Source organism: Uranotaenia lowii, chromosome 3 (assembly GCF_029784155.1).
Source record: "Uranotaenia lowii strain MFRU-FL chromosome 3, ASM2978415v1, whole genome shotgun sequence".
Lineage (NCBI taxonomy): Eukaryota > Metazoa > Arthropoda > Insecta > Diptera > Culicidae > Uranotaenia > Uranotaenia lowii.
In genome coordinates this window covers 14,067,979-14,094,213 of record NC_073693.1, presented here as the reverse complement: position 1 = coordinate 14,094,213, position 26,235 = coordinate 14,067,979, and the positions used below count along the sequence as shown (strand labels likewise).

The window sequence follows — 26,235 nt, the reverse complement described above, 5'->3', positions numbered from 1 at the left end:
TTAATTGAGCTTATTTCTTTTAAAACAAAGTCAACTTTTTTTGAACCAAAGGAAAATGTTTCAAACTTGAAGAAATGATTCCTTTAATTTAAAACTTCAGCCTTTGATTCATAAGATATTTTGATTTGCCTTGCAAGAAGAATACTAAACCGAAAAATCGAATCAAGTTTGGCCGGTCGTGTGAAAATGTAGGTCAGGGTTAGCTATATTAGAAGCATTCAGGATGAAGTATGGTAAGTATGTTAATTAAAGAGTGAATATCGAAGATTTTCTATAAGTGATTGCGTTTTTACAGAACCAGAGCCTGGATGCCTCAACCGAGATGAAAGCTACGATGACCCCGCTCCAAATCCAGCGGTCAGGTCGACGAAAATTTGGACCGGATCGATTTTAGTGAACTAGTTTGTGGCCAAGTGTTTCATCTGTTGTAAATAAAAATAAATTTAACATATAAATTTCTTTTTTTTATTTTTGAAATTCCTAAAAGGAATTTCAAAACAACAGGAAATATGTCTTCCAATTGGAATAAATGGAAAATGGTTCAATGAACCAATCTTTTTAAATCAAAATCTAAATAACATTGTGACGAACGAAAACAACTTTGTATCAAATGAAACTGTTTTTTTGTTTCAAAGTATTAAGATTTTGATTCAAAGATTTTTCAAAAGAAAAATTCTTTGAAACAAAGGAAAATGCTTTTGAACCAAAGGAATTTTTATTTATCCCAAAACAAAAGGAAAAAATCCTTTGTTTTTGCGGCACTTTCCTTTGAAATAAAAAACCTTTTCGCTGGGTGTATAGATTTAAAGTAAAGATATAATTCGAACATGTAATCTAGGTCCACCGCAGCCAACACATCCCTCACTGGAACGTTAGGTGATTTCCCTCGGGCCCGAAGGGAGTCTATTAAGTTCGCTCTGGCGATAAGGTGGTCCTTACAAGACCAAACAAGATGCTCGATATCATGGTAACCCTGGCCACAACCACACAAATTGCTGCTAGCGAGATTTACACGAAAGAGTAACGCGTCTAAGGAACAATGATTGGACATGAGACGGGAAAATGTCCAATCATTGTAATGTCATGTTTACATGTACAGAATTTGGTGACAATCCGTTAAGTGGTTTTTGAGATAGCTCCCGTACAACAAAAACATAGACAAGCCATTTACGCACCACTTTCGCACATTCTTTCTCACTCACTATGAACCACTTTTTTTTTCAATTCCCGGGAACTTTAGAAGGCTTTTTCTACTGCCTGGACCCTAAAAAGTAAAAATAACCCAATTTTTTTAAATTTTTTATGTAGTTTTGACAAGTTTGGTAGAATTTTTTCCAAAAGCGTAAAAACAACTTATTTGGCTTCTTCTCACTTTATCGCTGTTTTCACGCAATAGCACGATGTCAGAAGTAAAAAAAAAAACAAAAACATCATGGGACCTCAGAAAGGTTTTCCCTGCTCAAAAAAAAAAAGGTAAGCGTATACTTTTTGGGACATTTTTCCTCATTTATTGAACTTTTGGATTGGTTATGAATGATTTATTGAAAATTGCATGCAGGTTGAGCTTAGAAAATTTCCATGAATATTTAAGCGAGACTTTTCAGTCCGTAGATCTGCTAGGCCTTCGAAGAGTAGATCCACTACGCTTTTATTTCACTTCCAGCTTACCACTGGGTTCTCTAGATCTACTTTATAGCTCCAAAGCTGGTTACAAAATATGTATTACGGGGAAATTTTACCAGCAGTTTGTTGGCGTTTCCCAGGCTGAAAATGTTCACCGTTATGTAGGTAATTTATTCTAGTTTCAATTTTTTTTTTCAAATAAAATATTGTTTTACCAGGTTATCTATGGTAGGTTCCGAATGAAAAAAAGTCCCAAAAAATCAATAAATCGACTTTCTAAACTCAAATTTAAGTTTTTTCCCGATAATTTGATTTTTACTTTCATAGAATATACTTGGTCCCCGAAAAATCTCAGTTCTTCAGTATATTGGAATGTCGATTAAAATGCTTGGAAATAGTTGATTTATACACTGTCATAGAAGAGGTTGCAAAAATCCAATGCCTATTTAGCCCACAACTCAATTCAACTCACAACACCATTTCTAAATCGTCTTGCCAATCCGAAATCTTAACTAGTGTACTACATGAGCTTGATGCAGGACGAGGGGTATTTGTCATAGGCTTTCTGCCACCGATCAATCACAAAAACACAGTGGTGGCTTCCTGGCGTTTAGCCTCCTTTCAAGGTAGTCCTTTGTATTGTTATGGAAACGGAAAAAAGAATGGATTCCCATTGAATGGGAATTGGAAACAAGAAACTGTGTTTTGTTTTTCTACTACCTGACTTACATACACACCCACAGCTGCAAAAGCCGGCAGCTTGGCCGACGGATGTTTGCCGGTGGATTGAAATAATAAGTCTGTTCAGTGAAGTCTGGTCGAAACGGGTCGAAACAAGTAGAAATGGACAGTTCATCACCTGTCCCTTCTTCAACCGATTTCTACCAGATCGAAACGAATCCTACTACCGAGCTGGATTGGTTTCGACTAGTTTCAACTTGCTCCATTGAACAACGACCTGACTAGTTTCGACCAAAACATTGGCTCGTTGAACATCTACCAGTTGACAGAAACCAGTTGAAATCGATTTTTACCAACCGTTGAACGAAGCTAATGAAATGTTTTTTTTTTTGCTTTTGCTACATACACACGCACAACGCTCGGTTCGCTGACTGCACCCACAAATAATACTCCACTCCAATAATGAACTTCCTTGGAGGTGGAATTATCGGTATCAGATTCTTTGCCGGAACGGCAATAACAAACTTTCTAATAACTGGCATTGTCCTCCCAGCGCAACCGCATTGCATATGTTTCGAAGAAACTAAATTTAACATATCCCACACAAGATAAAGCAGAGAAAATGCCACTTTTTTTCTTCGAAACAATCAATTTCTTCAATCCATAACTTTTTTCTCCCAAGGTTGATTTTCTTGACCCCATAGTAACTTTTTCTTTTCTTGTCAAGATCTTTCTAACCGTATATTGCTAATCCGTGTCGAAAACCAAATTGCCCAATCTTCTTCGTATGGAACAGTGAAAATTTTCAAAAAAATAATTATAATTAGTTCTGGCAACACTGCGGAACTATACAAACTTTGTGACGCAAAGATTTTAATGTGAGGAACAACTTTGTGGAGCTCTTCAATCAATGAAAAAAGTGTCAAAGATTTCAAGTTAGCTTTTAATTTTTATATATTTTATTATAAAATCAATAAGCCGGGAACTATCTAACAACTTGCCTCAATTGATTGTTGTCTATGATATTTTTTTCAATTTTTATAATATTGTTAAACCTTTTTAAATAAAAAAATATAGTTCTACAGTGGTGTCAGATATTAATTATTTCTGTTTAAATTACATTTTAAAAGTAAGTATTTACATCAAAACATAATTATGTTTGAAAAGTTAGAGTGTTAGTCCATAACTCAAGTTAGAACCCATAACATGTGGTAGCTCGAAGCACAAAAAATAAATTGGAAACTTCTAACCTTGTCAAGGTTTGGCAAGGCTTTGCTTCCGATATCAGAAACTCACTAGGGTATACCTAAATTGCCTGGCTCTAGAAAAGATTCGACAGTTTTTGTGAAATATTGGTAGTGACTCTAGAGAGTGAAAAGGTAGTCTCATCTAATCATGTCACCTGTTGGACCTTACAAGACTGAAAAATTTTCAATACCATGTAAAGGTTAGCAATTTCATAAAAAAAAATAGTTTTTACGTCACCCTTCGGCTGGCAAAACTTTTAAGCCAATTTATCAAGTTTAGAGTATTTCATTGGACGGGCTTTCGCTCTAGTCAAAATTTTTCCTGAAGTTGTCTGACGGATTGCCACGTGTCACAACCAGGGGTGCCAATGTGCCTGATTTTTTGAGGCTCAGCCTGACAACCTGATAAGCCATTGGATTTCTCTGATTTTGCCGGATTTTTGCAAATGCGATGAAAAATGGATATATGGAAATGCATGTATGGAAATGTGGAGCGAAGACCAAAAAAAGGTCATCACTTTGTTCCTTGTTCCGTTACTTTGACGTATCCTGATTTTTATTTCACCAGTCCTCGGTATTTGAAAAAAAATGTTGGCAGCCCAACCTAAGAGTAAAAACATCGAACGTAGTTGCTCCGGAAAACATGTTTTTCAGTGCCAGCCCACCAACTGAATCGAAGATGTTATTATCGTCACGAATGACATAACTTTGTTCAAACGACTTTAATCGAACAGAAAAAGAATGCCAGTCCATGAAACATTCCAGGTTAAATCCTAACAATTCATTCAACTTACCAGCACACGATCGAAGGCGCTCGGGTTGCCACCGCGCTGCACATGACCGAGCACCGTGATGCGGGTGTCCTGGGCCAACTTATCGACGACGACCTGTTTCACCTTCTCGGCCGTGATCGGATTGCCATCGCGATCGATCGCACCCTCGGACACGATGATGATGTTCAGACGCTGCCCAGCCGAACGCTCCTGCTCGTTTGATGTTCAATGGTCCAATGGATCGGTGGGGTTGTTCCAAAATCAAAAGGTCGACCGTTATCGGTTCCCGAATGTTTGTTTTTTCAATTTTGTTTTTTTTTTCACGAGATAACGTACCACACCACAATCAGTGTGGGAAAGTGATTGTAGGTCGGAAAAAAAACAAGTAGAAAAAAGGGGAAAACGAAAATGTAGATTAGTAATCGTTGATGATTAAGATTGTATCAATCATATGTATTGGTTGTTGATAACTGTTCTAATACTAATTTAATAAGATATTGAAAGCCAAAGTAAAATCTTGATAAAAAGTTGTTAGTAAGTGAAAAGTTGAAAGCGAGAAACTTAAAAATAGCCCACGGTGAAAGAAGATGGACTGAGAAAGAAAATATAGGATACAAATGAGATTATTTTATGTGTGAAAAAAATTTAGCATACACACACAAACACACACCTGGAAGCTCTTAATGTGAATGATTTACAATCAATATTCAACACAACCAGCTTTAAAATTTTTTTTTCACAAATGAGACGTCACCACACATATTTACAAATAGAATTTCAAGAGATATTGAATTTTCGTTCGATGACAAAACAACGAATACAGATCAACTGTAAAAACATGCGAGATTTACAACTGGTTTCGAATTTTTGGAAAAAATTGGATCTCAAATTTTAGACTACTTATTAAGACTTAAGATTCTTCACATTTACGATTCCGATTTCAGATTCAAATTCAGATTTCAGATTTCAAATATCAGATTCAGATTCAGATTTCAGATTCAGATTTCAGATTCAGATTTCAGATTCAGATTTCAGATTCAGATTTCAGATTCAGATTTCAGATTCAGATTTCAGATTCAGATTTCAGATTCAGATTTCAGATTCAGATTTCAGATTCAGATTTCAGATTCAGATTTCAGATTCAGATTTCAGATTCAGATTTCAGATTCAGATTTCAGATTCAGATTTCAGATTCAGATTTCAGATTCAGATTTCAGATTCAGATTTCAGATTTCAGATTCAGATTTCAGATTTCAGATTCAGATTCAGATTTCAGATTCAGATTTCAGATTGAGATTTCAGATTCAGATTTCAGATTCAGATTTCAGATTCAGATTTCAGATTCAGATTTCAGATTCAGATTTCAGATTCAGATTTCAGATTCAGATTTCAGATTCAGATTTCAGATTCAGATTTCAGATTCAGATTTCAGATTCAGATTTCAGATTCAGATTTCAGATTCAGATTTCAGATTCAGATTTCAGATTCAGATTTCAGATTCAGATTTCAGATTCAGATTTCAGATTCAGATTTCAGATTCAGATTTCAGATTCAGATTTCAGATTCAGATTTCAGATTCAGATTTCAGATTCAGATTTCAGATTCAGATTTCAGATTCAGATATCAGATTCAGATTCTGCTTTCAGATTCAGATTTCAGGTTCAAATTTAAGATTTCAGATTCAGATTTCAGATATCAGATTTAGATTCAGAATCCGGAATTAGATTTCGGAATCAGATTTCATATTCAGAACTCAGATTCAGAAAAAAAATGATTGATCAAATTATTTAGCATGTTTTTAACGACTTTTACTGTTTTTTTTTCAATCTCACACAAAAATCAAACAATTTCTTATCAATCGATGAAAAACAACACATGAACACATTCGTTTGATTTTTACCGTGCAGTTGCGTTTTTTTTTAATTCTATATTAATGGAAAAAAGTTTAGTGAAATGTCTGTTGGTGTAAAAGTGGGGTGGAAATGTGAGAATGTGAGTAAGGTCACCTGTTGATTTATTTGGATGGAATCGTTTTTCATCGAAGATTTTCACAACGCAATGCTTATCCTTATACAGAAACAACGAACACTGTACAAATTGTAACCGCACCCAGGCTTGTTATTTTGAAACTTTGAATAAAACGTAGTTCGATTTGTCTTAAAACGATTAAGCCACAGTTAGGAGATGTCCCGCGCCATGAGTATAGCTGTTTAAGCTTCTGCTTCCATAAATTTGGTAAGACTTAAGAACTAAAATGAAGCCCAGCAGATTTTTTTTTAAAGTAGGGAAGATAAACAACTTAACAAAGTACAACATAAAATTAGATTAACCATAATATCGGAAACATGAGAAAGAGTCCATTTTAAAAAGCAGTTTCACTATTTTTTTTTTGGAAAAAATGTATCCACTACCCAGCTAATTTTTGTTTGTTTATTTTTAGATGCCACAAGCGTACCTGAAGGATTTTTTCACACAACTTTTGCGGCCAATTGTGCGGGGCGGGACTTTCCGGAATGAACACGTAATCGGCCTCACTAGCTAATGAAGCCATGACGGCCAAGTAGCTACAAATGGGATACAATAGATGATGAATTCATTTGGTGATCGATATGTTTGCTGAAATGTTGTTGAATTACAATATGGCAATGACAAAGGAAACGGATATTTTTTTTTGAATCGTTGCTTGCGGTTGTTATCACATTTGGTTGGTGGAGTATCGTTATTCAATTCGGTAACACTTTTACAAAACATTGGAGAAGCTGGAGGCATAACACGTTAGCCACCGGAAGCACTGCTACTTTTTAGCACCAACCATTTTCGCTCCTTACGCCTGTCGAATTTTCTTCCCGCGAAGCCTGGTGACTGTATGATTATGACCTTTTTTAACTGATGTTACTTGTTCGACTCATTATGTGTTTTTAATGTTTTCGTGTCATGTGGAGGTGGTGTTGAAATTTTTTTTATAGATAAAGTAAAGCAGAAGAAAGATTTGATGAAACACGATGCTCAAAAAATAAAACTCAATAAAAATGCAAATCTTAAGCTTAACGAATAGGGTACTTTGGGTCGGTCGTTTTGTCTGAGGCGAATCATTGAAAAGAACATAAGTAGATGAACTTGATTGCTAACGTTGTAGAACTATTTGATCCACGATTTGGCTAACAATATATAAGAGAGTAAATGGGAAATCAGTTTGATCACTTTCTTGACATGACTACACGCTAGACTGACTGGTCAGAATTGGCAAAAAAATGAAACGGTTGTGGGTTTCTTTTGGGCCCAATAAGGCTGGAACAAATATCAATTTGCAACCCCTTCCCCCCCCCCTTCGAAATTTCAAAACACTCGAAGGGGGGAATAAATAAAGTTTGAAGTATTTTATGTAATTTTTGACAAAATTTTCAAATATCCAAAAGATTACAAGACCAAAATACAAATTTTGGAAGATTTTTTCACCTTTTGTATTCTTGATTTTATTGAATTATTCGATAAAAAATTACTTGATTTATAGGTTTTGTGCAATGATATAGTATGCAATTTAGTTGCATACAAGCTTTCGTGCAATTCATTCCAATTTATTTGTTTTTCGCATTATTTTTTTTCAACCCCCCCCCCCCCCCCCCCCTTGATGTTCCAACTCCGAGTGACAAAAGAAGGATTTTAAATTTGTTCCGGCCTAATAACTGTGCTTATTTTGGTGGCTCGAGGATTTGAAAAAGGCTGGGGAAAAATTAAAGTTTGTAAGGAAATTAGTATGGAAAAGTGATTTTTATTGTTAAAAAAAACCCAACAGCCTCACTGTTGCATTAAACTCAAATTCTTCAAGCTGTATCTCATTGCTGAAGATTCAAAGAACAACTTTGCCGAAGACCGTGAACCTCTAAGACACGTCAATAAAAAACGATGATTTCAAAATTGAATAATTTAATTAGATTTTTGTCACTTCGCAAAAAAACTAAAAAATTATTTCTACGGGATTTTTCACGTAAATTTAGATTTTGTTGCATCATGTCGATTCTTTGTGAGTTCTGTAGTAACCACAAAGTATCAAGGATGCCCTGTTAAAACCTACTTTACTTCCACATAACTAACACATGAATTTCACGTAAAGTCTAAGTGGATGATCGAAACCCGTTTTGTGCATTTGTCTCAAGCGGGTGGTTGTAAATTCTTATTAAAAAAGAGAATTTTCAGCCAGCTGTTGGGAAAATTTGTGTGTCCCCGGAAGAGGAACTGCATTGACAAGCATGGTTATATTTAGCTTTGTTTATTTTTGGTAAGTGTCTTTGGCTTTTTGATTATTCTGAATTGTAATAAATTGATTTGTGTTTCCATATTTTGATAACAAGTGATGGATCTGGGTGCAAGTGCCCTTCCGGCACTGGTGCCGAGTACCGGTTACCGGTGATTGGTACGACTTTCCGCAGCACGGAACACAGAACATCATATACGCAACAACGAACAAGGTAGAATTGTATTTTAATTGAATCATTCATTTTTAATTACTGAATACTTTTCCATTTTTTCAGAATTTCACAAACCGCCCTGCGTTGCTAGAACTGCGAGAATTAAAGTGTTTTTATTGTCGTAAAAGTTTAGTTTTTTTTTTTTTTGTTTCGATTATAGTCGTTTTACCATCATTATGGCATTCGCGATTTTATCAACGTTACAGTTGGCGGATCGTTATTGAAAAACTTATCCGGTACAACTGTGTTCGATGTTTACTCTTGGGCTCGAACTCGCGGACATCTGCTCAGGAGGCAACAGACTTGCCAACTGAGCTATATCACAAGCCCATCAAAGTTTATTGTAAGGCCAAAATATTGTGAAAATTAAGTTTGTTTACAACGAAATTTTGTTTTATTTTCATCATTATAAACAACAACAAAAAAATAAAAATTCGACCTACATTTCATTTCAATACTAAAAACATTCCCCGAAGCTTTCATAAGCACACTGCGTTGAAATCACAAAAATTTACGAGGACGTGTTTGCTTATTGATTCCGTAGCATTTACGCGAAAATAAATTGAATAAAAAATTATGTAGTTTTTCACGTAGTCACTACGTGAAGATTATTTTGCGTGTAGGAGCCATTACACGTTGCACTGAACGGAATCGGGCTATAGAATATATCAGATTGATCTAATAATTTTAAATGCACAGGGTTTATTAAACGCTATTGATAAAACCAGTAGAATCTATCAAAAAATCCAATAAATTCTATAGGTTTTTATAATTTATCATTGTTAAATGCTTAGCTCAGCGAAAAACATTAGTAATTCCAATGAAATCTAAAAGGTTGATTTAGTATGCATTTCATTAAAGCAATCCAATAACTTCCACTAGCATTCTTTGTGCTTCGTGCTAGTATGCCCTTACTTTGTTACGGATTGTTACGCCATGCCAAGTTTGGTTGTTTTTGCCATGAGTATTTGAATAATGTCAAAATTATCGCCCCTACTGTTGTTCAAAACTCAAGATAAATAATAATTAAGGATGGTAAGTTAGTATTCGAATAACTTCTAAGCAAATTGGTGTTGATTGTGGAATTTTAATTTCTGCATTTTAGTTTTACGGAAATGGTTTAAAATGGTGAAAAGCCTGTGTGTTTAGAACTCAAAAGAAAGCTTAAAGAGGTTCCTAAACTCATGGACAGCAGCAGACACTTTGATACAACCAGAAGCAAAAAGTGCATCGGCCGACAAAAGCATCACATATTCAGTAAGTTTTTCCATAACTGTTTATAATTTTTTTCATTTCAAATGATTATCCAATTCCAGATTGTGAAACCTCTCGCAAACTTCGTAATGGAAGAGGGCAAGCCGGAATATCCGCTCATCGAGGACAAATACAACAAAGGGGGCTGACCCATGTATGGGAAATAAAAACTGTTCCGTAGTACGTTGTATGCGAACGAACTCGACTGTAAATACATTTATTATTAAATGATGATAATGTAAACAATCTCTAATGAACTTACAAATAAGTTTCGCCGTTTACCCTAAGCTCTAGCTCTGGCAACCCTAAACCGTCGGATATCACCGGCTATTTGAAGCTAATGGACGAAAATCATATTTATCTTCGGGTAATTGAAAAGTACACTTGCGTACTTACGCTTTTTCTTTCCTACCGCTCTAATTGAGCTCAACCCGGTACACCTAACCGGAACAACCGAACGGTCACTCAAACTATTAAAGGAAATACAATATTTTAGTGGCAAATTGCGCAGTAAGGAATTTCTATAACCCAACCTCTTCCGACTCACAAACCCGCGAGCACTCAAATCACGCGCAACTTTCCAAATAGCTTCCACCTACTATAAAAAATACTTTAAAGGATGAGCGGAACAACTATAGTAATCAATACATACGGCTTTCTCTAAAAACTATTCACTAAAAACTAACTAACTGCCAGGTCAAGAAAAAACGTGTCGCAGTTTTGATCAATTTTCTAACAATGACAATTCCTTTTCGGCGCCAACGCGTTGACGTTTGTCCGATCCCGTACCAAGGTTGCCAGTTGTGCCAACACCCCAACCCGTAACGTCGTAGTCAATCGACTTTACTATCCTCCTGCACGTCCAACAGAGCAACCTTTACCGCTGGTCTTTGAAGAATAGATCCGTCGCGAGTATCCACGTCGACCTTGTGAACTTGTCCGTCTCGTCCTGGATAAGTCTTCACCACTTTACCTCGAAGCCATCCGTTGCGCACGGACTCGTCTACGATGACCACTAGATCGCCGACCTTCAGCGGCTGCATTTCCGCTAACCATTTCGTCCTGCAGGCTATAGTAGGTAGATAAGCTTGCACCCAGCGCTTCCGAAACTGGTTTGTTAAGTGTTGAATAACCTTCCAGTTTGGTCGAAGAGGCGCAGCGTCGTCGGTTGGTACCCTTGGTGGTTTGCTGTCTTCACCGGAACTTAGCCAAAGGAAATGATTTGGAGTCAGCACTTTTTCCTTGGGATCCTCCAGCGGCACGAACGTCAGCGAATGGGAGTTGACTATCAATTTTGCTTCCGAGAGCAATGTTCGCAGTCCTTCATCGTCTAGCCTTTGATGGTGCGCCTTCTCCGAACTGGCTCTCATCCGGGGAATGTAGTAACGTAGCTTGTACTCGATCAGCACCGTCTCGATATCGGCATGGTAAAATCGCAGGATCAAAGAAGTGATGACATTATGATCTTTTGGTACTATCACAGGATTTCGCACGTCTAACGAATAATGAGCCGCTTGAGGGTCGATTCCGCTCGCCATCCGAAGAACACCGGACTCATCGATCATCGGCGTTAGCTTCGCTAGGACACTTCCCTTGCCGATACGCTTCCACTGCTTCGATGAAGGCTCAGAACTGCTTCTAAGCGCCTTAATTTCTCCTGCAAACACCTGTCGCTGCACAGCTCGCCAAATGGCTGTGTCCGCCGACACATAATCATCACGATTCAGACCACCACAGGACTCACTAGATTCCACAGGATCCCGTTTGAAGCGCTTAAAGCGGTGCGCAAAATGATACAGGTTAGCAATTCGGTTGAGTAGACCACCACACCGCGAGCAATTTTCCATGTTAACTACAAAATTATCTCCAGTAGTCACCCCAACCCGTTTCAGAACGTGTTTGGAGTGCGACTGCCAACTAGGTATCTCAAAACCAGCTGATCGGTTGACCAGACTCACTTCCAAAGCCAGTTTCGTTGCCTCTTCAATGGCACAGCTCGCAAGGAAATCGTCAACATATGTGTTGTCAACAATTGCTTTAGCAGCTTCCGGATAACGATCTTTATTTTCCTGGGTGTTTCCATTCTTAGCAAACTGTGCTGAACACGGGGAGCACGTTGCCCCGAACGTTGCGACGTCCATGTACACGTTGAGCGCAGCTTCTGAATTCTCCTGATACAAAAATCGTTGTGCGTTTCTATCTGCCGGACGAATAATCAACTGGAACAACTGCCTTATGTCCCCAGCGATGATATACTGTTTCTGTCGGAATTGGCAGAGGACAGATAGAAGGGGCTTCACCAAATCCGGACCTTTCAAAAGCTGGGAGCTCAGAAAGATTCCTCCATACGTAGCCGCAGCATCCCAGAATACACGCACCTTTGTTAACTTGCTCGGATGTCGCACTGCGCTGATTGGCAGGTGCCAAATCTTTCCGTCGTCACTGTTGCGGAGCTCGTCTGACGTTGCTTTGTGAACGTACCTCTTGTGTAGACAATCGTTCATTTGTTTGTCAATATTAGTTTTCAGTTCGGGATCTTTCAGCAAGCGCTTTTCAAAACAACCGCGTCGACGTACTGCCTTGGTAAATTTGTTCGGAAAAACCGGCTCATCGCTTTTCCAAAGCAATCCAGTTTGGAACTTTCCGGATGGTATATGAACTGTCGTCTTTTCGAGCAATCTTCTGGCCCGTCTATCTTCGTCGGATTCGGGTGGATTCAATCCGGATATCGCCAGGTTTTCGAATTCAAGATACTGCTGGACCGGTTCATGGAGCTCGCGGCTATTGGATCTCTCGCAGACATGAACGAAAGCACTACCTATCGTCTCAGGTGCTCGTCTTCCACCGAATATTGCCCATCCGAGGCGAAATTTAGCAGCAATAGGTTCTCCTCCGGATCTTTCCCTCTTCTTCAAAGCTAAGTTGAGCTGGGCATTGTCGACACCGATAAGAATTCGTGGCACGGCCGTCCGGTAGCTGCTGATGGGGAGTCTACTCAGATGAGGGAACTGCTTCGAGAGACTCTCATAATCCAGGCTCTGCTTCGGTAATTCCAAGCTCTCAACGGTTCTTACGTTCGCCAGCTGATGGATGCGATTGTTCGATGCACCTGAGATACCTATCTCGACCTTACGAGAGTTACTCTCACTTCTCGTGACGTTACTAGTCCACTGCAAGCAAAGCGGAATTCTTTCGCCCACCAAGCCCAGTTCGTCGATAAGTTCGTCTTCGACCAGCGTCAGGTCGGATCCGTCGTCCAGAAAAGCAAATGTGGACACCGACTTCCCGTTCGCGTGAAGAGTCACCGGAAGTATTTTGAAGAATGTGGTGCCTTGCTGGTGTTGATGATGGGCGGTTACCGATACAGAAGATTCCGATCCTTGACTCTTGAGAGTCGAACAACTTCCTGGATGTAACAGTTTATGGTGGGGCTCAGGGCATCCATTGATTCCGCAAGGCTGCTTGTTTCGGCAAGGCCACCTTCCATGCGGCGCCAGACAACGCCTACACATTCCCGTTTCACTGATGAACCTCAGCTTCTCTTCGAGCGGCAACGTTTCGAACTGCTTACAAGTTCGGACTCTGTGCGTTGTACTTTTGCACATCAGGCACGGCTTTAGCTCCGGATTAACTTTCGAAGCCGGTGGTCCAGGCGCTGAGGACACGGAGGCTGAATGTGCGTTCAAATAAACTGGCTTCTCCTTTCTCACAACACCTTTTGTGGCTTTTTCATTCAGACCAACATCCGACGTCAATTTCACCTTGCATGCCGCTGTTCGATAAGCCGACACAAACGTACAGAAATCACCAAGCGACGGTTCAGGAAGAGCTGCTAAGTTCATACCCCATTGTAGCTGCAAGTCGGGTGGAAGCTTAGCGACCAGCTCTGCCAGCAAGAGTGGATTGTCCAAATGTGTGTTGAGTTTCGCTGACTGCATGTACGTCACCATGTTGCGTACCTCCCTGCCAAACGTCACAAGCGTCTCCAATTTCGTCACAGATGGCTGAGCGGTTTTCCGGATCTTGGATAGCAGACAATATACAATTTGATCTGGCCTTCCACACTCGGCTCGTAGGATGTCAATAATTTCCGGAATTGCATCCGGCAGCGTTAAAATATTCTGAACCTTTTCACGAGCGCTACCAATTAGACTTTTCTGTAGCCTAGCGAGGTTCTCGTCGGGTTGTATGCCACACATGGCCGTTGTCGATTCAAATGCACTAAAGAACATGGGCCACTCGAGTGGGTCCCCGGAAAACTTGGGGAGGTCTCTGGAGACAACTTGACGCGCCGCCAGTTGCTGTGGCGTAATCATGCGACCTGTAGCATGAGGAAATCCTTTACCCAAATCTGCTGACACTGTTGGTGGAACTGTAGGCGGGTGCTGCTCGGATGCTTGCCAAGCACACGGCTGTACATTCAAACCAAAGTTCGGATGCCTGACTGGGTTGTTGATAAAGACTCCTCCCTGAGGGTGCGCAAACTGATAATCAGCACCAGATGACGGCATGTCAGGAATATTCGGAAAATACATCGCCCCGTAGGGGTTATTCATCACTGGAAATCCAGGGAACTGCGACGAGCTCGGCGGTGGCAATATTAGCGGATTCACTGGTACAGGTGGAACTGGATTCTGAGCCACTGGCGGAAAACATGGATTCGAATCAAGATAATTGCTCCTTGGGCCCGGTACTATAGCTGGGGGAGGATTTCTCACTGGAATCTCTGCTTGTTTTGGCGCAGTGCTTGGTTGAATCTGTTGACCTGATTGAATTACAGCTTGTATTCTTTGCCGCTCCTCTCGCTGTTGGATGGCGGGATGTGGGTTCGCACTTGGAGCCACTGTCTCGGGTTTCTGCTGGACTGGGGTAGAAGTATGCACGAATCCGCATTGTTGTTCCACCCAACCGGCGATACTTCGATGACTTTTTCCTCCTACGCTACGATCACATCCTTCACTGAGCTCTTCCAAAGCTATTTCCGCTTCTAGCTGCTGCTTTCTAGCAAGAAACTCGCGATCCCGTTCCGCTTTTTGATCCTCCAAATCCTTTTGCTCTTTCAGGTGCCTTAAACGAAGATGAGCAATAGCATTGACTGAGACGACTGATCCGGCATTCGAATTAGACGAGGATTGAAGTCTTCCGAAATTTGGATCGTCCTGTCTCCCTCTTATTGGACCGGTGGTATTATCATGACGTTCAGCGGCGCGAGCTGAAGCAAACGTTGTGTGTGCTTCGGGCGAGTTTATGTTGCCGGTTTGAGTCGAATTAACTGCGTTGTGACTAGCTACGCATCTGCAGCAGAGCCAGCTTCGATCGGCTATGGTAGCCGTAACACCGGCGCATCCATAATGTTGCCATTGCGAACACTCGTCACAAGCGACCATGCTCTGCGCTGAATCCGGGCGGCGACATGTCACGCAGTTGAACAGCTCTCGGGTAGGGCCTTCCATCATCGGTTCCAGGTTTAGGTTGCTCGTTGCAGCTTTATTTTCGAGATTTATGGGAAATAAAAACTGTTCCGTAGTACGTTGTATGCGAACGAACTCGACTGTAAATACATTTATTATTAAATGATGATAATGTAAACAATCTCTAATGAACTTACAAATAAGTTTCGCCGTTTACCCTAAGCTCTAGCTCTGGCAACCCTAAACCGTCGGATATCACCGGCTATTTGAAGCTAATGGACGAAAATCATATTTATCTTCGGGTAATTGAAAAGTACACTTGCGTACTTACGCTTTTTCTTTCCTACCGCTCTAATTGAGCTCAACCCGGTACACCTAACCGGAACAACCGAACGGTCACTCAAACTATTAAAGGAAATACAATATTTTAGTGGCAAATTGCGCAGTAAGGAATTTCTATAACCCAACCTCTTCCGACTCACAAACCCGCGAGCACTCAAATCACGCGCAACTTTCCAAATAGCTTCCACCTACTATAAAAAATACTTTAAAGGATGAGCGGAACAACTATAGTAATCAATACATACGGCTTTCTCTAAAAACTATTCACTAAAAACTAACTAACTGCCAGGTCAAGAAAAAACGTGTCGCAGTTTTGATCAATTTTCTAACAATGACAATTCCTTTTCGGCGCCAACGCGTTGACGTTTGTCCGATCCCGTACCAAGGTTGCCAGTTGTGCCAACGCCATGCCTAACGGTATCTGAACTCGGTCAAAGGAAATGTTAAACGTACATGACGCCTGCTACTGGCCTGGGTTTTTTTTGTTTGCGAACAGTACGACGAGGCGCTCCGAAATTTCATCCTCCCCCAGCAAGACACTTTTGGAAAAAGACACACCATGCCCCGTAAGTTGATGTTTAATTAATTGGACTTATACATTTTTCAACCAGATCTTTTGTAATTGCAGTCGCAGAATGCGGTGGTTAAGTCGTACGACATCAAAGTTCTGGGGAAGTGAAATACCATCACCTTCCATGATCAAGCAAACTGAACAGGAAAACGGAACTGAAATGTTGCATCGAGAGGCCGGCGGAACTCGGGATTTTATACATACCGGGTCAGAACAACCAGAATCAGAAAGCAGTTTTTTTTCTAAATAATATTATGAAGAAATTCTGTGGAAAAAAAATCAATAAATGTATTAATTTCTTTAAAATGACTTATCAATACCCGAGAAAATATTAAAATCATTTAAAAAACAAAAGCATATAAAATGGCAATCATAGAACCATTCATTTCATTATCGAAAACAATAAATTGTATCAATTTGGTTTATTATTATATTCATTGAAAATTCCGATAAAATGAATCCTTCGTCTCCTGATAAAAAGTATTGGATTTTCTTTTAGAGCAAAATTACTAAAATTCCCAATAAACCTCATAGCCCGATTTTGTTCAGGGTGGAAACTAGCTGGCGTGTTTTCCCATATGCAGAAGTGTTTTTTTTGTCGGTTAGATTGTCGTGAAAATTTGTATAACGGTGGATCGCTGCATTCTTACCTTGAATACACATCGCGGTTTGTACCGCCCTAACCGCTTGATGTATGGAGTAGCCTCAGCGCCGGCGATTTGGCAACGGCAAATCGAGGTTATTCTTCAAGGAATCGAAGCCGTTTCGGTGTACTTGGACGGCATCAAAATCACCGGGTCCAATGACAAAGTGCATCTGCAGCGATTGCAGGAGGTTCTGCGCCTCTTGAATGACCATAATGTACGGGTAAACAAGGGTGAGTGCGAATTTTTTGCCAATGAAATCGAATATTGCGGATACTTGATCGATCGCGATGGCATCCATAAGCTGATGAATAAAATGGAAGCTATCCGGGACATGCCCGACCGAGAAATAAGGATGAAGTGCGATCGTTTATAGGCCTTGTAAATTATTATGGTCGCTATATTGAAAATTTGAGCACTGTTATTTACTTCCTGGATAACCTACTCAAAGATAGCGTTGCGTTTGAGTGGAATAGAGAATGCGAGAATGCCTTTCGTCGAGTTAAGCAGTATTTGCAATCGAACAACTGTTTGGTGCATTACTCGCCGGAATTGCCCTTGGTTCTAGTTACAGACGCATCCCCTTACGGCGTGGGTGCCGTCTTGAGCCATGTGTACCCGAATGGCAGTGAACGACCAATCCAATTTGCGTAACAAACGCTAAACAGTACTCGACAAAAGTATATGCAAGTTGACAAAGAAGCGTATGCGATAATCTTTGGCGTGAAAAAGTTTTTTCAATACTTGTACGGCCGCAAGTTTACTGACGGACAACCAGGCAATTTCAAAAATGTTCGGCGAACATAAGGGGCTGCCTGTGATGTCAGCGTTGCGCATGCAGCACTGCGCTACGTTCCTCCAATCCTTCGACTACCAAGTTCGCTTCATCGAGGAGTCTCATGTTGTGGAAGTTCACCAAATAGAAACACTTCCGCTAACTGCTACGGAGTTGTCCCAAGCAACGTCGAACGACAATGCTGTCAAAGTTATGATACAAGGGTTGAAATACGGACAACAAGTGGATGGAAAGGATCGTTTTGGTATCGAACAAACCGAATTCTCGGTCCAGCGGGGTTGCCTGTTGCGGGGAATACGTGTTCGTTCCCCCAGTGTTGCGGAAGCGCATTCTTGAAGAGTTTCACTCCACCCACTTTGGAGTTTCAAGAACCAAGTCCCTTGCGAGAGGCTATTGCTGGTGGGCAGGAATGGATAAGGAGATTGAGGATATGGTAGCCAACTGCACTGATTGCCAATCAGTACGCATCGAACCGACGAAACTGAAGTCGCACTTCTGGGAGCCTGCTACTGACCCTTCCAGAGAGTGCATGCCGACTTTGCTGGGCCGTTTATGGATTCGTACTTCTTCATCTTAGTCGATTCCTATCCGAAGTGGCCCGAAATACGTGTGTGTCGTTCTATTACCGCTGAAGCTACCTAAACAAGGTGCCGTGAAATATTTGCTACCTACGGCATTCCAGCAATTTTTGTCAGTGGCCATGGAGTTCAATTTACCGCTGAATCGTATCATCCAGCCACAAACGGCCAGGCCGAAAGATATGTGCAGACGTTCAAACAAAAGCTCAAAGCGTTGAAGTGCCTCAAGTCCAAGCTGAATGTAGAACTTGCCAACATTCTCCTGACCTACCGGAAAATAATCCATCCTTCGACACCAAGGAAGAGTCTCCCGACCTCGTCTTGCGCACATTTACTGATGGTGATCGTGTGCGTGTTCGGGATTTCTTGTCGAGCAACAAGTGGCAGTTTGGCAGAATATTGTCTAAAGTCGGAAAATTGCGATATGCGGTACGCCTTGAAGATGGCCGACTTTGGGAATGTCACGTCGACCATATTGCTGGTGTTGGATCCGATCCGAACAGCAATCAATCCTTCATTCCTCTACCAACGAATAGTAGCGCTAGTACTGTGGTGTACCCAGACAGAGGTGCTACTAGTGCGGACGCCGGGACAATTGGAGGCCGGGCCAGAGCTTCCATCACCAACGGTTTCGATGAATAATCAAGGAGTGTTGGCGTGCAATCGAAGATGTCAACGCCGAATCCAGTCCAGTCACAGATACCAAAGGTTCCAACAGTGGTATCCGAGCCGTTGAGGCGTTCTACAAGAGAGAAGAGAGCACCACAGAGGCTCAATCTGTATTTTTTTTTGCATTGTATAAGAATCTCTTTAAAAAGGTGGAGAGTTGTCATACCTAGGTAAATATTATATACACATTGCCTCCATGATAACCCATCCCTGAGTAACCTTTGTTAAGAGTGAGAGTAATAAAAGTAGATCGATAGAGAAAACACGCGTCTCTTCTACACGTCCGAAATCGTCCCGTTTTGCGAGTTAAGTAGTGTGTTTCCGCGAATCTTGCTCCCTTCCGGTCCCCGTTCCAACTTATACGGTCGATGGTATTCATGGCTGGTTGGCCTCAGCTATAATCTCGCTCGGAACTTGGTTTAAATTTGGCCTCATCAGTGTTGCCAGCTTGTTTTGACAGAAATGAATATTTACTCACTTTTTATTTCTCAAACTCGAACTCAATTCAAATTACAACTATCATTTGTTTGCAACTTTACGAATTTTATAAACTGAATTTATTATTTTATAAACTGAAAATGTTTTATATTACGGTTCAACCACTACAAATTACAAGAAGTTTGTGCATATTTCAAATTAATTGCTGCAGGTTGTTTGCAAACAAGTAACAATTACAAATCTCAACAAATAGAATACGGATTTGAGGAATGAAGTCACTACCGAACATACATACCTATATACATTGTACGTTGAATTCATAACTTGAACTGAGATATGCAGAGGACTTTTCAAAACATTGTTAAATTTGCCTGAGGAAATTTAAAAAAAAATCATTACGAATATTGAAATATTCTTTATCCTGCACGCAGAAAAATAAAAATTAGTTTCAAAGGAAAGTGCCGCAAAAACAAAGGATTTTTTCCTTTGATTTTGGGACAAATAAAAATGCCTTTGATTCAAATGCATTTTCTTTTGTTTCGAAGAAATGCTTTCCTTTGAATCAAAACTTTTTCTTTGTTCCAAAAAACAAAATGCTTTCGATTCAAAAACCTTTTCATTTGAATTAATGTAATTTTCCTTTAATTCAACGGCATTTGGATTTCAATTTTAAAAAAATCGTTCTTCAATTCTATTTTTTGTTCCCAAAAATTCTAGTACTACTTATTAATTTTCGTCCTATTGGAAATAAAAAGAAATCAAATTATGCTTTAAAATATTTTATTTCTCTGTAAGTTTTTTTTCTCTATAAGTAGATGTTCTACCTTTCTCCACTTCACATAATCGATCTTCCCTTGTTTGAATTTTTAAACCGGTTCATCTGTAAATAAAGAGTAGAACATAATACAAATTATGACAAAAATGTTAAAAAGCTCACAAAAAACGACATTAAGCTAAATAATTCTAACAATTAAAAAAAAATTTCCATACATAACATGGAAATAGTACTTACTGAACGATATTTGTTGGTGGACAGTTGCTTTCGACCAAAGGGTTCAGGCGCCAGCCGTCGTGTCTCCTTAGACCGGATCGGAACCGATTGCAACCGCTTAGCCGGAGGACTGGAATAGTCAGTACAGTTACCTCTTCAAATTGGTTGGATGAAAGATTGCCCTAAAAAAATTTGTTATGTTGTTATTTAAAATCAAATTGATTTTGAAAGACCTACCTTGGAGCCCACTATCGTTTGCCCTTTCATAGCTGTCGAAACTTTCCTACGCCGGATCTCACCGTGCTGTCTGGGGTTGCCCGGCAGGAAGATTCCGCTGAAATAAATAGGTCTGACTGGTTGTTGGAAAAACTTTTCCGCCAAACAGAAGTTATGTCGACTATTTGACGAAAAAATACTTTGATTCAAAAAAAAAACCATCTAAATCAATGAATTTTTACATTGATTCTGCGTCAAAAAATAAATTCTTTGAATTCAAATTTAATATTTTGATTTTAAAACTTGGAACTTTGCTTTAAACGAAAAATAGTTCGGTTCAATATAAAATTTACCCAAATCAAGGAAATTGGATTTTGTTTCTATGTACACAAGGTTTTTGAATCAAAGATGTGTATTTTTAATTTCAATGGTACTACTTTTCGCTGCGTGTGGCACTAGGTAGTATTAAAAATGAAAACATTGAAAACTCTACCGGTTTATCGAAGGGGCGAAAACGGGTATTTTGTGTTAGGAAAATCGCGTTTTGGGTACGCCCTTTTGATGAAATTAATCGTTTAATTCTTGTTTAGAGGTTATGGCTGAGGCCTTTTGGTAAAGTAGTGCGTAAAGAACTGTCAATATATCTTAATAGTTACTAGGATTTACTCTATAATATTCTACAAATCATCGAAAGCAGAAACCAAGATCCATCCGCTGAACAACTAAAAAAATTCGTTCGGATATAATCCCTATCCATACCGCTCGATCAACTGTTCCGAGTTGCGTCGAATAGAGCCTTTTAGTTCCGCTCAAGATCATTTACCCTATGTCTTTTGGTTTTAAAAAATGCGCTTTTTGAAACAAAAAACACACCGTAAATTCAGCGAGCGCTCGGATGCTGTCTTCTCCTTTACCCTCATCCGCATTAGGGTGTCATTTTGACACCATTGCAAGTTTGAAGGCTTGTAACTTTTTTCAGAAGCTTCAAAATACAAAAATTTCTTAGGGGACCCTAAATGAATTCAAAAGTTCTTCAATATTGCATCTTTACTTTTTTTTATGGACGAACCCTGGAAGCCTGGACAAAAAAACTCCCTTTTCCGACTTTTGGTGTCATTTTGACACCACAAAAGTAAAATCTATCTAAGTCGTTTGAATTATTATGAACTTCATATAAAACTTATATCAATAAAAACCTTGTAATGTCAATAAAATATGTTTAGAACATTATATACAGCTAAAGTTACAAGTTTTCTCGTTATTTAGCATGAAAGAAAAAAAAATCCGAAAAAACATGCCTCACGAAAACTGCTGTAGTAGACTGAGTCGATTTGGGATCATTTTTGAATTTCTCAAACCCTGGGGTCTTAAAAGCTTCGTTTTGGTCCAAAACTCATCCATGATTTTTTGCAAAATTTTTAACTGACGTTTACATGAGTAAATTTGAACTTTTAAGTTTGTATGGGAAAATTGAATATTTTGTACTGAAAAATCAACTTCATTTTTGTTTCTTCTGTGGAGCCGAGCCTGCTAATGGTTTCTGTGCCAATTTATAAATTTTCCGCTGAACAATTTCGGCGAATATCATAACTTCGTATCTTTTAAGACAAAAAAGTTATTAGCTGTTTAACAGATGTATGTCTTTTTGTATTGATAAACAATAAATTCAATTGACACCACTGCTTGTGTCCCACGAAGTATTGCATGAAAAGTGGTCATCCAATACCTCGCTAGGCACCCAGCAGTGGTGTCAATTGAATTTGTTGTTTATCAATGCAAAAAGATTTACCCCTGTTAAACAGCTAATAACTTTTTTGTCTAAAAAGATACGAAGTTATGATGTTCGACCAAGTTGTTCAGCAGAAAATACCCTTTTGGAAATTTATAAATTGGTACAGAAACCATTAGCAGGCTCGGCTCCACAGAAGAAACAAAAATGAAGTTGATTTTTCAGTACAAAATATTCCATTTTCCCATACAAACCTAAAAGTTCAAATTTACTCATGTAAACGTTAGTTAAAAATTCTGCAAAAAATCATGGATGAGTTTTGGACCTAAACGAAGCTTTTAAGACCCCAGGGTTTGAGAAATTCAAAAATGACCCCAAATCGACTCAGTCTACTGCTGTAGTTCATATGTTACACGTCCAAAAAAATATTTGCCTTATGCATATGGAAGTTGAAGCAAATGCCTACATCATGAAGACAAGAAATATTTTTTTAAATTTTTTTTAATGAAATGGTCACAAAAAGTTCAAAAAAGTGGTCTAAAAAACCTACTTTTCATTCGATTGCTAGTAAATACTGTTTGAGCGATGGTAGAGTATTTTAAAAAATATGACTACAAACTTTATTGAAATTCTAACATTTTGCTGCCTTTAGATTTTCGATGCAACAAAAATTGAATTTACTGGAATTTTTCAATGTTGGCTACTTTGCGCGATTTTTTCACTAATTGAAACTCCATCTGTTTATGGTTGTACCCGGATTTTCAGTGCTTTCTCGCCGTTTGAAGCAATCAAAACTATATCCATTGAAAAGGGAATTTAATCGTCATTCTAGTGAGGTGCAACAATTTACGCTGTGAGATTTCACAAAAATATGAAAATTATAAACGTAAAATCATTCCTGAATTTCTAGAACCACAAGCAGCGCGTCCAGCAAAACGTGTTTGTTCGCCCTCCGAGTAGGTTCGGTGGGTGGTGATTCGGGCAGAGAGCGAAGCCGACAGACGAAATAATGATGCGTGTCGTGACGAGCGAGAACTACTGTCAATAGAAAATTTCCAACCAAGAAACGTACGTACAAACAAAGTAAAAGCACTGAAAATCCGGGTACAACCTGACGGTGGACCACAAAAACAGATGAAATTTCAATTTGTAAGAAAATTGCGCAAAGTAGTGAACTTTGGAAAATTCCAGTAATTTCAATTTTTGTTGCATCAAAAATCCAAAGACAGCAAAATGTTAGAATTTTAATTAAGTTTGTAGTCATATTTTTTAAAACACTCTACCATCGCTCAAACAGTATTTACTAGCAATCGAATGAAAAGTAGGTTTTTTAGACCACTTTTTTGAACTTTTTGTGACCATTTCATTAAAAAAATTTAAAAAAATATTTCTTGTCTACATGATGTAGGCATTAACTTCAGCTTTCATATGCATAAGGCAATTTTTTTTTGGACGTGTAATATATGAACTACAGCAGTTTTCGTGGGGCATGTTTTTTCGGATTTTTTTTCTTTCATGCTGAATAACGAGAAAACTTGTAACTTTAGCTGTATATAATGTTCTAAACATATTTTACTGACGTTACAAGGTTTCTTTTGATGTAAGTTTTGTTTAAATCGGTTTAACACGCCAAAAGTTATAACGATTTGAGCTTGTGGTGTCAAATTGACACTCCTAGTGCTGATTAGGGTAATGAAATCTAATGCGGATGAGGGTTAATGGCGACAGTTGAAAGTAATTTTTTTTTGTTAAGCACGCTTAGTTGCCTTGAAATCTGCTTCTCTTAACGTTCCCTGAATGTAAATAAAAATCTACCTTTTCGTAGTTGCATACCGCCGATAAGGATAACGTAAGATATTTAAGAACGTGTGAAAGATATATAAAGCATTGCCTTCATGACATTTTTGGCTATCGGTGCCGCGTTTGTTCCCTATGGTTTAACTGGAATGTTTATCATAATTTATTGTTATGTCCTCGAAAAATTGTGACATCGGTACTCATTTATCACTGTATTTAACAACATTTTTCATCTGTATAGCTGTACATTGTTGCAAGGTTAAAGGTTATTGAAAACTGTACAATTGATAGAAACTTTGATCAAAAAAATCAACTGCACTTAGAGCAAACATCTTAAATTGACTGCCTCCAAAAACAATCGCCCCGAGACTTGCCTCACCAAAGCACCCCATTTGTTGACTCATCTGATGAACAGCTTCGTCGACAAAAATGCTGCTCCCTATCAGCTGCAAAATTTTGTTTTATCAAGCCTAGGCACAGCTACATGTGCCACGATAGGTAAACACGTTTGTACCACGAGAGCTGCAGTCCAGATTCGCCTCTATATGTGTTGCGTTGATGATCTACGACTTTTGTACCAGCTGAAAGATTCTTATTACGAGTACTTAGGAGGTAAACATAAGCAAGCAAAAACAAAACAAAGCCAATAAGTCTAAACTCGGTGTATACAGCGCAGCGGTCGGTAGTCGGTGACCAGACGCTTCGTATGCTACAATCTACTAAGTTAGGACGTCAGATTGCTACTATCACATGGATCATTGCCACATGTGTGCCATACTCGTGTATGCAAATAAATGTGTTGATTGATTAGCTAATCGCTAGATGGGAATTAGACGAAGGCAGCACTCGTCTTGCTATATTTTCAGCACCGGATTATTCGTTGGGAGGTGAAAACAGTTGCATAAAACTGGCTGATAAGAGATGAAAGTGATATTCGCGAATGTGTTTCGGTAGCATTTCTTTCCGATTAAACTACTCTGATCTTTTGAGCATTAAAACAGGACAAAAACATAAACCAAAAACATTGAACGTTCACTGAAAACGAAACTTAAAAAAAGCACCTAGAACCTACAAAAATGCACTATCGCACCAAAACACAATACAAGTAGAACTGATATGAGAGATAAAGCGAAAACAGTGGAAAAAAGCAAAGAAACAGCGGAAACGTGCTGGATAACTTTTGTTGGAAACGGTTTTTTTTTTGTTTAATTTTTTTTATGCTGAGTAGATCCTTGCCTGTGTCAATTGCTTGCAGAGTCTTTCGGGCCAATCTGGTTTTGGTGGATCTTCGGGAATGAAAATGTAATCGGCCTCAACGCATAGACCGGCCACTACGGCTAGGTAACTGTGGAAAGGGTGAAATGGCTATGAAAGTTTGTTTCCCGTGACTGGTATATTAATGTCTGTTTTTAATAATTTTGATGAGTTTCGTAGGTCATGCAACCCTTCATTACCCAGCTCTTCATATACGCTGAACCAATCGGTGCCTAAACATTTTAAAAACCCTCGACTAGCTTCCTGGGTCAGTTTTCCTGGTGACTTCCTACACGGCCAATATTTTTTTGTGGGATGAAACAATTATTGAGGTGGGGAAGTACAGATTATTACAAAGTTTCAAATCAAAAATACTCGTAGAATACCGCAATCAGTGGATGTGGACATTGAATTAGAAAAGACTTATGTTTACAATTAGAGGTAACTAGTAATAAATAATGGGTGTGAAGGAGAAGAATAAGAAGTGGGGAAAAACATTCTCCGATTTAAAAAAAACTAGTAGGTACGTAGAACATACTCCTGACACAAATCAGATGCTTGCCTGCTCTAGTTTACTGCAAATCTTTGCCTCCCAATCGCGTGGAGGCGGTGATTCTGGAATGAAAACATAATCGGCCTCGGAAATCACACCAGCAACTACTGCCAGGTATCTACGGATAAATTGGGATAATCAACCGTCGAAAGGTTTAACTATTATTTCGATTCATCCAAACCCTCAAACTTATTTCGCTCGT

General features: G+C 39.1%; 3 protein-coding genes across 10 annotated transcripts in view; all 3 read right to left on the bottom strand.

Moving 5' to 3' along the window:
• Positions 1-26,235, bottom strand: part of LOC129750939 (uncharacterized) — a 126,831-nt gene that overhangs the window by 62,396 nt on the left and 38,200 nt on the right. The window lies entirely within an intron of this gene.
• Positions 4,399-26,235, bottom strand: part of LOC129750943 (ATP-dependent 6-phosphofructokinase-like) — a 30,212-nt gene continuing 8,375 nt past the window's right edge. Inside the window, exons 4-6 of the mRNA XM_055746154.1 lie at positions 26,043-26,151; positions 6,780-6,888; positions 4,399-4,534 (exon numbers count right to left, since the gene is read on the bottom strand). Of these exons, the coding sequence (XP_055602129.1) occupies positions 6,859-6,888; positions 26,043-26,151 (139 nt within the window). The 3' untranslated portion in view covers positions 4,399-4,534; positions 6,780-6,858. The remainder of the gene's footprint in view (positions 4,535-6,779; positions 6,889-26,042; positions 26,152-26,235) is intronic.
• LOC129750940 (uncharacterized) lies at positions 7,954-21,923 on the bottom strand. 8 transcript variants are annotated; one of them, XR_008738536.1, is made up of 6 exons: positions 20,722-21,923; positions 20,506-20,666; positions 10,697-20,373; positions 10,578-10,642; positions 10,441-10,514; positions 7,954-10,381 (listed from the first exon to the last, which is right to left on the bottom strand). XR_008738536.1 is itself a non-coding variant. In XM_055746150.1 (6 exons), exon 6 carries the CDS (start codon positions 15,498-15,500, stop codon positions 10,878-10,880), a length of 4,623 nt encoding a protein of 1,540 aa, XP_055602125.1. In that variant the 5' UTR covers positions 15,501-15,727; positions 15,787-15,860; positions 15,924-15,988; positions 16,043-20,373; positions 20,506-20,666; positions 20,722-21,923; the 3' UTR covers positions 7,954-10,877. The 8 variants fall into 8 exon arrangements, 4 of the variants coding, with proteins under 4 accessions (XP_055602125.1, XP_055602124.1, XP_055602123.1 ...); XM_055746150.1 differs by having other exon boundaries at positions 7,954-15,727; positions 15,787-15,860; positions 15,924-15,988; positions 16,043-20,373; XR_008738533.1 differs by having other exon boundaries at positions 7,954-10,514.